This window comes from Rhopalosiphum padi, chromosome 2 (genome assembly GCF_020882245.1).
Source record: "Rhopalosiphum padi isolate XX-2018 chromosome 2, ASM2088224v1, whole genome shotgun sequence".
In the NCBI taxonomy this organism is placed as follows: domain Eukaryota; kingdom Metazoa; phylum Arthropoda; class Insecta; order Hemiptera; family Aphididae; genus Rhopalosiphum; species Rhopalosiphum padi.
In genome coordinates this window covers 11,762,487-11,775,065 of record NC_083598.1, presented here as the reverse complement: position 1 = coordinate 11,775,065, position 12,579 = coordinate 11,762,487, and the positions used below count along the sequence as shown (strand labels likewise).

The following is a 12,579-nucleotide window of genomic DNA, read 5'->3' as shown; positions in this document are numbered from 1 at the left end:
AGGACATAATATGTCCGGCATATAATAGGTTTGGTTAGTTTAAATCCACTATTAATTTTATCTAATTTTTAAACGCTGTCATTATAATGTTGTAATTGAGAAAATTAAAACTAAAACAACTAAAAATTTTATTTTATTTTAACATTTTGTTGTATAGTGATTTAAAATTATCTAAAAAAAAAAAATTTTCAAAAATGTTTTGAGATTCCAAATGTTGACTTTCAAAAGAATTATCCGGCGTAAAAATGTTGAAATGCAAATAATACACTGGTTATTAAAAATCTCAAAGAAGTAGTATGTTAATAGAGTTGGTTACATTTTTTGAATTATTTTTATACTAAATTATCTGAAGTACACTTTGGGCATGGTCTACAATTTAAAATTTAAATAACTACTTAAATTCTATTTATAAGTTACAACGCTTTTATCTTTTTAAATTATAATAATATTATCATACACTGTTTTATATTATAATATATAAATTGAATGAGTATATAATATTATTAATAAATGTAATTCCAGAGGTAGGTATGTATCGCAATAATTTGAAGAAAAACTATTATCATCCAAATGTAAATAAGTATTAACAAATATTAAATCATGTAGATTATGTAAATTTAAAATTATTCAAGTATTACCCTTAGAATAAATAATATTTTAGCATAATGTCAATGGCAGTACTATAAGTTATTCAATTCAACTATAAATCCACTTGAAGAGATAAAGTGGATAAATTTTACTTTTATAACGGAAAATTCAATAAATGTGAATTGAATAATCGTATTAATGTATTATATGAATTGTATTCACTATGCTAGAAAGTAGAAACCAAAGTGATATCAATATTAAATACAAAACTCGGTTATCCAATTACCGAAGCACATAATATGTTTAATTATTCTGACGCAGTGACATAAATTAGATTATTTAAATGCAGCATATACTATATTATGCAGCACATAATTTGATAATTAATAGGCTGTAAACATTTATCGTTTTAACAAGTTTACTTACTTATCAAAGGAATAGGAAAGATTTTAACGTTAAATGGTAAAAAGATGTTTGAGCATCATCAAAAATGAAGACTAACTTATCTACTTATATGACGCTGAAATATTATATTGTCATCAAAGGACATATTGTATTATAAGATAATAATCTATTAATCTACTAAAATTTTTTATCGCATTAAAGTTTATATTGTTTATTAATTGTGATATATCTCAAACAATAATCATACAAAACTATTAAATACAATTGTTGTATTAATATTAGTTTTATAATATTTTGAAATTTTATATTATCATGGTCTTACAGGTATATAATATCAGCTTTAGTTTATTTTATATTTAAGACAAGTATGCATGTTTTATAACAATTCTATTAAATCTGTACCTATTCGAAAAATAAATCAATTTAGAAAAAATACATATATGTATATATAACTTTTTTTTGTGCAAGGCTACAGTATTATACAGTATAATATTTTTGATAAAGTTCTGTTGTATTTGAATAAAAACAATTTATTATTTTAATGGATAGTTATATTTAGAAAAATCACCGTTTCAATTGTGCATAATAAAATACAACTGTTTTTGTTCACAGATCACATCTGGACTCCAAATAATATTTTTAATGAATCAGTTTTATTTCATTAGCCTTTAATTGAACAATAAATTTGTATAAATTACGTACTTTCAAAATGTATAAAAATACTGAATACGAAACCTATATAATACATTGTTAATACTTAATAAAATACAGTATCAATAATTTATTTTACTGAGATTGATTTTATAATAATATTAATTTTAATTTAATATAAATAATTGCAAAACCAGTATAGATGCTTAGGTTAGCTTTGATTTTCTCAATAGTTACTCAAATATAAGAATAAATTGTCGACATCTGTTGAAAGATATTGAATAAATGTCGGCAGTCGGTTTAACTGAATTCAGTCCAAAATCATTTTTCTCATAAAATGATTTATTATTAAATTGCTTTCAAATTTAATACGCCAATATATTTTCCACAAAAAAACAAGTAAATAAGTAAAAATAGATTAGAAAGTTGTCAGTTGCTTTTTAATCAGCTTATTGAAGATGTTACATTTATTTTTAATTTAAACTTTTGATTACTATTTGTAAAAATTTAAGACAAACGTCAATATAAAAATTGTTCAGTATTAAATCATTTTAAGTTTTTTAATTAATTATTAATGGAAGGCATAAGCAGTTAGTCAGTATATAATAATAATGATATAATATTTTAAAATTACATTTATAAACACTTTGTGAAAAGAACAAAATGGAATAAGTAATATAAATTATATGCGATAGTGATATCGATCAATGTTAACGCCCCAGAAAATAAAATGGTCCGTGCCAATTTTACTTTTGTGAAAGAGGACGTGAAATACATATGTATGTTGTATTACTTGTATTATAATTTATTCGGAAGAGCGAACTTGCATTTTGCGAACATTGAATGTTGATAACAGTACGGATGGGTATTTGTTTTCAGTTGGCCAACATTATTACACAAATGAAACTAAAGTAAAAATTATTTTAGAATTTTTTCTTTTTTTTTTATTCAAACGATTAAGTTTCGATAAAAATACATTTTAAATTTAAGAGAGTACCAAATCGTAAGTATGAATGGCGTGTATTTTATACAAAGTTATACTTTCGTATAAATGGTAAAATTGGTTTTGTATATTCTACGTTACTAAACGTCACTTCACTTTATTAATGAAATATAAATTATAAGTACCAAGTAATGTAAATAATTATCGTTAAGACGTTACAGTTAAAACCGAATTGCTCGTAAACTCTGTACATTTAACTTTGAATTATTACGCAACGTTATTCACTTGCAATGGGTATACGCTGTACAACGTCGGAGATTTATGAATTTAAAAATGTAAGAGTTAAAAGTAATATAATTAATTCGATATTTTGAATTTAAGTTTTACATTTTTTTTTCTTGTTGTTAATATGTTACAATGATTTTTAATGTTTTTATAGGCTAATAAATATCACCATTAATCTATTAAACGGTTTATTTTCTCTATATCAATATACATTTTTTTATGTAGATATACCTACAAATTTTAACTACCATTAACCGTTTAAATATTATTAACCCATCGTAAATCTCTCAAAGTTTTTCAAAAGTCTGGTAATGAAGGAAAAGTTTCTCAACATTGCCTATACATATAATCTAACTTCTAAATTTTAGTAGGTATTATACCTAGTGACAAAGTGTATTAAAGTTTTTTTTATTGAGAAAAAACGCAGCACAGTGCTCTAACGGTTCAACTTAAGAGAACGAAAAAAAAATGGCTGTGTCATCCTTTATCTAACGCCTAGGATCCACTCTAGAGTCTAGACTATACATTACTTATATAGTTATATATAATATAATACAGTGAGGGAATCTGGGCTACAGTTCGTTCTCAGATGTCTGGATCAATTACAATTTTTGAAATATTTATTTTTTTCTGTTAGCACAATGGTGGCCGAATTTCGTCCACGAATAAACACACAAATATAAATAAATAATAATAATAATAAAAATATTATTTTTTCTTTATAATCAAATAAAATCTTCTATTGTAACAATAATCAAATAATTGAAATAATTGGATAAATTTAGAAATAAATGGTAAATGTTTTAGTTGATATTTTATAAAACTGGTGAGTGATATGTCATTGCTAATCTCAGAATTAATCTAAAAAAATATTCCGTCACTATACCCTATAAGTTATAATTTTATTTTTAATCTAAAAGATTTATTTTTATTGTTTTTAAGATAAGTAACGCTGCCGAAAAAGACGTGAAATTAACTGTTTAGTAATTGTTTATGTTGTAACGCATAGGAGTGTTTCAATAAAACTATTTAAATAATAACTATTGTATAAATTTGCCTTTAAAAAAATTATTGCTAGTTATTTAATTTTAAGTTACCTACTTAAAATTGTATTCAGCTGTTGTAAATATACCAACTAGTACTAATTACATCTTACATAATATTATACTTTTTCGTCTATACTATACTTTGATGTATTTTGATAAGCCGTTCTTATTATTTATAATTATACTTATCTACAACAGTATTACAGGTACTACCCGAAAATCCTATTTATACAATATATTGACAATATAATAATATAGTAATATTGTTATTTGACATTGTGTAAGCGGATGTCAGTGGTGTACTTAAAATGCCTATCCATGACGCCGTCTGATGATAATCCAGCGCAACGGTAGTAAAAATTTATATATAGCGTAGTAGCTATAAACGTATAGTAACAGGAAACGGAGTTGTACCATTAAAACACCATGATAATTTGTGTTAATCTATCAGCCAGCTCTCTAAGGCGTATGACTGAATATATAAAATCGTATAAGGTATCAATCGATCAGAAATGTTGTGCAGATTGGTTAGATGACTTAAATGTTATAACCAAAAATGTTTAAGTACTTTTAAGATTGATTTTTCGTACGTGACTAAAATATCGTAAAATATAATATGTACCTCGATCCAACGGTTATAAATCTCGCTACTTTCATTGTTGCGGCTGCGGCGACGAAGACGTACGATGAGTGACGACGACGTCGAGACCACGGCGTTTGCAATTTCGCCTTGTCATAATTATTATTACTATATTTACTAATTTATAAAAATGATAAAAATTCATCTTTAGGTTTAACAAAGTCAAATAAAATCGCGTTATTTTTTATAAAAAAAATAGCTGATATCACATTAAAGACACTTCGTTATAATTCCGTGTAAAAAAAATTCAATGATTAAACCTTTAAAAGACGTGATATAATATGAAAATTAAGTAAAATGCGATTTTGTAATATTACAAATACCTATGATGAGAAATAAGATCAATTGTAAAGTTAAACACTTAGTCAACATATTGCTTACCTATTTGGCAAGATATGTAAGTATACTTAAATAAATACATATAAGTGACCACCATAGTAAAATTCGTAAATAAATTAATAATTTATAAACAATTTGTTGACTAAGTATTTAATTTTACAATTTATCTTGCACACTTCTAGAGCACTTATACGCAGTACTACATTATTATAGATTTTTTTTTTATCGCGCAGGTGACTTTGGACAGTTTCACAATCGGTCGGTTTGCTTCGTACACGAACGCCGGATGTCCAGACGGCGACCTACACATCACCGAATCGGACAGGCCGGCTGTGTCGGGTGGCTGGTGCGGCACATCTTGGGCGCCGGCCCACTACTACAGCGAAACGAATTCCATCACATTGCTGGTCCGGTTGTACACGCTGTCCAGTCTGGACAACACAGGTTACAACTTCGACTTCCGTCTGGGCTACAAAATGCTCAACCGGAACCGCGCGGTCGTCCGGTACGGCGAGCAAAAAATGTTTGCAAGTAAGTCGCCACGTGAACTCAACGAATATCATTAATGATCAGAATAGGTACTATTAAATATTGTGTATCGCGTCCACACTGTAATGCGAAGAAAACGAGAATTGATTCCGAGTCAAAAGGTCTGGACCGACCGTAACTGAGAATTAGAGATTAGAAAAAAGCCGTGAAAAATCTCAAAGTTTCGTAACGTATACATATAACATACATAATAAATGTATCTGTATGACTTCAAATCGCTCTAGTCCGAAAGCTATTACGATACGTGCTACTGATTTTTTCAATATCACCTCACGTTTGAAACATCATCAAACGCCCATTTTATCTAAACGTTTAGGTCAAAAATATTCTTGAAAAATGCCCCCAAAACTCTAAATTAAAATAACCTTGAAAAATAAAAAAAAAGTCGAATTAACTTAGAAAATTATTGTAATAATACAAGGTTCTTTTGATATTTTGAAAACACAATGATGAACTGTTATACTTTTCCACTATCAAACGGAGTTGGTAGTAATTGTTAATTACTAATTGATTTGTATATATCCAGTTAGATAAGAATAAATCTAAAGATAAATTAATAAATGGATATACTTACAAGCAAGAATCTATGAATATATTTTTTTTATCATTCAAGTACAAAATATCCATACTTACCTATTTAATAAATCTATATTAAATGGAAAGAAGACCTTAAATATATGTAAACAATAATTTATATTAAAATACGAAATAAAAATTATATATTATTCTGAATCAGTATTACAGCGTAGTACATTTTTTTTAGTCTGCAGATTAGCATTTTGTAGCATATATAGAAAAATAAATGCGAAAATTCGTGTCTGTACATAGCTATTATTATGTTCGAGTGAACGTGCTTTAAATCGCTCACTCTGAGAATTCTACAATATTGACGGTATAATATTCCACCCCCGAACACGCGTACGTGTGGGGGTGTGGATTATGTATGTGGCGTTAGTTTGCATATTATTAATCGGAAGAGATAGCACTATCGTAACTTGCGCGAATCCATTGCATTACGTCCCACGCCGTCGATTATTGAAACAGCTAATAATAATAATATCGTATAAGCAAATGCGTGGTGGTCTTAACACGGCGTGGTTCAACTAAGGCTGCAGAAACGCGACACGCGTAGTGATATTATATATTCGACGAAAAATCGAAATAAATATAAACTTCGAAAAAATAGACTTTTATTACCGTCGAAATTGAAACGGCAGTCAATATTCATTGTTAATTGCTGCTATAAAAAACACATATTTCATTTATTAGTATTCGAATTATGCATATATAGGTAGGTACCGTAAAAACGTTGATTACCTAGCTATATAATAATATACATTTGTATTGCTGTCCATTAAAACTTTCCCTACAGGTTAACTTATTAATCAACTTAAATTTATCATCTATACTCTCTATATGTATCAGCGCATTAATTGTTATAAACTGTTATGGTAATTCTGAACTTATCTTGCAAAATCCGATATTGGCAGATAAACTGTTAAATAATGACCAACGGAAAATCGTTACATTGCTACATAATTTAACTTATTGCAACTATTATTACTTATTAGGTATGGTCGAAGCGAAACTTGTATACTTACGAGTTACGGCATAATTTCGTACGTAAACATTGTATAGTAGTACACGTAAATATTTATATAAGTTATAATAAACAAGCGTGCTTTTGTGTGAATTCACGCGTAGGTGTAGTGTGTATACAAGAATTTATAAATATTAATGTACATTGTACGGTACAAACGCTGACAAATGATATTGAAAAGTTGTGATGAAAACCTATCAGTAGTATTTTGTAACAAGAAACATTCAACGGAATCACCAACAAAAGTTTCATTATTTTTATGGCTGGTTGTAATGAAATATGTGTCAGTGTTAGGACGGTTGACATTTTTCATCGTTAAATTTGCCGTAAATATAATATAAACCACAATTATTGTACTATATATTAGATAAACGAGTAGAACTTATGTGTAATACTATAATATTATATTAGGTTGGTAAATCAGTATATTATTATACAAATAATATCCCGAAAGACAAAAAGATTCTGAGCGGAGCAATGAATGTATTGATTTTATCAAGATGTTTTTTTTCTATATGAGTATATCATACGGTTTCTCTATAAAATGCTTCAATTTTCAAAAATGGAGGTGGTGGTTTTGGGTATAAAATTGGATCTAATTTGTATTTTAAAGAGATAAAACTGAATAATTCCCAGTACTTATTATTTTTATAATCTATAAAAAATTAAGGAAAACAGGAACTTTTACGTAAATCCAATTTTCAACAAAATTGATTTTGTTTTTTTATTATGTAACTCGAAAACGAATAACCTTAGAAACTCGAAAGTTTCACCAAATGTTTAAACTCTTATTAATTTTCTATTTAAAAAACTCCTTTTAAGTTGTTAATTTTTCAATTAAAAAATATAGAAAATCTATAGTCACAATATTTAAAATTAGAATTTTAAAAAAATTCATAAAAGTTGTTAAAATTAGTTAATTTATTTTTTAGTTAGGCTCATAAATTTTTTTTTATACCTAAGATTTAAAAGTTGAATACAAAATGCTTTATAAGTTTTCATCCTACACATGAAAAAAAATGACTACTGGACAGCCAAATTATTTTTATGAGCATTTCAATTTCAAATGTTTTTGACATTCGCCTGTAAAATAATTATTTATCCTCGAACAATTTTTGATATTTTATTGTATTTAAAAAAATATATAAAATAGATAGGCACTTGACATTTTCATTACATTTTTATATTATCATTTTAATTTACAATAAATTTTTCAAAAATGTTACTCTTTTTTATTTTTAGGTATGATATATTTTTAATTATATTAGTTTTTTTCTATAAATTTGATAAAAATTATTTCTTAAGTCAAAATTTTTGAAAATTCAATCAAGATCACAAAAAATTTATTCTTGTATTTGTATAAAAATATTAAAAATATACAGGCAATTTTTTTTATATGAGTTAGAATTTTGACGAAATTCCTCAAAATCGCAAAAATTGTCGCAAACTATTTTATAATTGAAAATTCATAAAAACATTTTTGTATCTAAAAGTTTTAAAAATTAATTATAAGATTCTTTATATTAATTAAGTTATTCATACTGAAACTATAAAATGTATAGATAATACATTTTTATAGGCATTTTAAGTTCCAATTTAGACATTACTTATTTAAACGATAAATATAACGATATGTTAATTATTTTGTTTTAATTTAAAAACATTATTCGTGGAAACTTAAAATGTTATGTATTTTAAATTGTTATGAGTTTAACTATACACAATAACATTTTTGATTTGTTTTAAAATATTATCTATTTATAGGTACTATATGAATCTATTTTTATTGTTTTAGGGTATTTACAGATATAGAAAGATGTTATTACACTGTGGTTTATAAGTTAATATAGTGTCAGTGGTTGTGGTTTAAATATATATAATTATAATACGTAAATATAAAATATTAATATTTAACATTTAACATTTAATAGGATATAATATATAGTCTATTCCAAATAAGAACAGGTTTCGGCAGCCAACTTGTGGGCATGGGCGTGGCTTTACAACACAGCAGGCATACAGGTAGGTAGGAGGTAGGTTATGCATTTATGATAAACGAGTGTTGGCTGACCACTGCCCGACGTAAACTGGTCTCCGCCGAAGCCTGTTCTTATTTGGAATAGAGTATACAGTATACAATCTGTAAAAATAGTTAACAATAAGCATAATATGAGCGCGACAGGTAAATGTGGGCTTGAATGCTCGAGGCGAGTAGCTACCCAGCAGTGGCACTCGACAGTAAATATTAATATAAAATAATAAATTCAATATTTTCGGGAAAAATTATATTAACCTACTATGATATTAAAAAGTAAAATAAATGAATTTAATAGCTTTATTAAAAAAAAAAATAAAACATTATCACATGGTGATCTAATTTGCTGATATACCGTTTCCGTTTAGAATCTCTTTTCGTATGCAATAATATATCATCGAATTAAAATTGAACACATCCATTTGACACTTGATGTACAGCAGAGCGGTACCCACCTAACTACTTTTTTCTATATATATTTTCATGTATACTTAAAATTACGGAACCGAGGTAGAAATTTCTTATTTTTTGTTTCAGCGAAATATAATTATAACTTGCCTACAGCAGTTCAATAAATTTTTACGGTGTTTTTTTTTTTATCGGAATTCAATATATTTATTATAAAATGTTTACACATGAGTACATGACCCGGTACGAAAAATGTATTTATAAATTACTATAACATAAAATAATATAGATTGTGTACTTCAAGTCAAATTAAATGGATTAAACGTAAATAGATTTATTATTGCATTGTGACACAAGGTACACACTGTTACTGCTTAAATATTGGAAAGATAAATGTTATCAACTCTCTATTCATAATTCATATATCCCTTCTATCCACCAAAACTAACATTTGTATGTTATATTTCCTTGAATAATTAGTGGAAATTACAGTGCAATCCATGAACTTAAATTTGTGCGATACATTTCAGAATTTGTGTGAAATCTGTGTTTTTAAAAATAAATTCATAGTTCAGAAAGGAAAAAAACTAGTCAATTTATTTTATTTTATTTCGCTCACCTCCCCGTGACAGAACAAATTAAAATTTTGTTATTTTTTTTCAATAAATTATTCGAATATTTTCCGAGTTTAGGTCTGGTAAAGTAACAAGCTTTTACAAACTCTAATCGAATCTCTCTAGGCTGATCGAAAAAACTAACAAGAATTGCGCACTTATTGTTTGCGAAAAAAATTTGTTGAAGGGGCAGACCGGAAAAACGTACATGGCTAAACGTATAACAAAATACTACGCGGTTGGGCGTCGTCATGCTAATCGCCACTTCCACTTCAACCTATCAGCCATCATCATTCAGTTTATCATAATTTAAATTCAATTAACTATGACAATAATAAACTTTAAGGTTATATTAAAACCATCCCGCAAAATATTTCACAAATACCTTACGGTACATGTCCCTCAACCCACAGAACATGTTATGTACTATTATACTATATATCATATTATGCCCGCGCATAACAACGTTATTGATTGCTGCGTAAGTAAAAGTACGGCTACACGTATGGGGAAAGGGTGTATAGACGGTTTTAAAAAAAATTTACGTCGTTCGAGCGCACGCCCAATTATTTATATTCATATTCAAGCGGTGCGTCTGAAAGCAACTTAACGTGCGTCATGTTATTATTATGTTGGTCTGCATTCTCGTATAGTGATTTTTTCAATCTTACCTATAGGTAGATTGTTTTTCTCTTTCGCATGACTAATTTAATGCTACTTCAATCGCCGACAATAACTGCACCTATATTGATATGTTTATTTTTAATATTTAAAATAACAATAATATGCTGCTACGATAATTATTCAAGACATCAACTACGTATGTTGACGTTTAAATTATGTATATAACATTACAGTTAAATATTTACGTTGAGTTCAATACACATTTTATAAGATTTTACATAAAATATATTTAAGTATAACCGAGGAGTCTCGATAACACAAATCTAAAGAGGAATAAATATGTATTCAACTTATGTGTTTTTCTAGTAAAATACCTACTAAAATACTTCAAATATAATTTATAAACACGTCCGCGGGAATAAAAAAAACTAGGAAATCGGAGTTATTATAGTTTTCGAAAGATCGTGACTACACTGCAGTATAATATACAATTTTCTAAATATTAACATCGATTGAACGACATAATAATGTACATTGTACAATGTACATGGTGTAACTGACAAACTATGATAGCGTAATCGAACTTTTCAAGGAATAAATATCCATTTCGTGAACATTGATCATGACATGGAAGTCATTTATAGGTTTACCTATGTAATGGACATACCTACATATTTTAATCAATCTTATTCAGCAGAAATTACTATTTTATACTTAGCGTAATTTTTTTAACATGTCAATCTGTTGTTGATTTAGAAAATTTTACTTTTTGAGAACAAAATATCTAGTGTTTTGTTTATTTTGTTCGTGTTAAATTTATATACTTTTTCTACTAGCATTCATTATAAAACAACGGATACAATTTTTATTAAATTGATATTTTTATTTATTTGGTTCTCTCGGCTCTAAATTCTAAATAGAATCGTATCTTATAATTGTTTTTCTAGACAGAACAATGTATTTATGTATATTATAATAGTTTGCTATAAAGTATAAGCATGATGAAAATATGTAAACAGTGAACTGCATAATATTGCAATTAAATAGTTACAATCGGTCAAATTAGTTTGTAGTTTTTTTGCGTTAAAGTATACAGCAAACATCGGTTTAAAAATTATTTAAGTACGTTTCACCGCTGTACTAACATAAATTATTTAAAACATTTTTTTTACCAAATAAAATATACGCATTGTACATGTTTTACAGTGTCAAATAAGTCGACGTCACGTTTTACTGTATTTGTATTCCAGTCGTCAGGGCAATATAGGTAGGTATGTACAAAAAATAAAATGGAGGAATTAATATATTTGATCAATTATTACTGACATTCACGTTTCATTTGTCAAATGTAATTATATACAACAACTATGATATATATGTATATATAGACTATTGTAAAATTAAAACAGTACATAGTAATATACATACATTATTATATATGTATGTAATGTACCTTATCTATGTATATACTATACAGTATATACCGACAAAAGTAAATAAGTGTAATTTAGTAAAACGCGTGATGTATAGTGGCATAGTGCTATGTAGTTTAGTCAAATCTGTTAAAATCGTTTTAAATGCTCAGTCAAATAAATGGAAGTCGATGAATTTTTAATAAAGTCGTCGACGAAATGTAATTATAAGTACTTACATAATTTTCAAAATTATAATGAATTATTGGATTGTTCAGTTTTGTACTGTATAAGCTTTTAACTATAACTTTATAAGCATAATTAACTCATGTCTGTCAAGTAAAAAAAAAAATAAATAAACGACGAGCCATTTTTTGGGACATTTTATAATGAATATATGGATATTTATTGCTGGTGTACAGCGCAATATTTAGACACGT

The 12,579-nt window shown here is 27.0% G+C and overlaps 1 protein-coding gene across 1 annotated transcript in view; it reads left to right on the top strand.

Moving 5' to 3' along the window:
* Positions 1–12,579, top strand: part of LOC132919348 (uncharacterized) — a 56,867-nt gene that overhangs the window by 17,385 nt on the left and 26,903 nt on the right. The window contains exon 3 of the mRNA XM_060980906.1: positions 5,131–5,428. Within this exon, the coding sequence (XP_060836889.1) occupies positions 5,131–5,428 (298 nt within the window). The remainder of the gene's footprint in view (positions 1–5,130; positions 5,429–12,579) is intronic.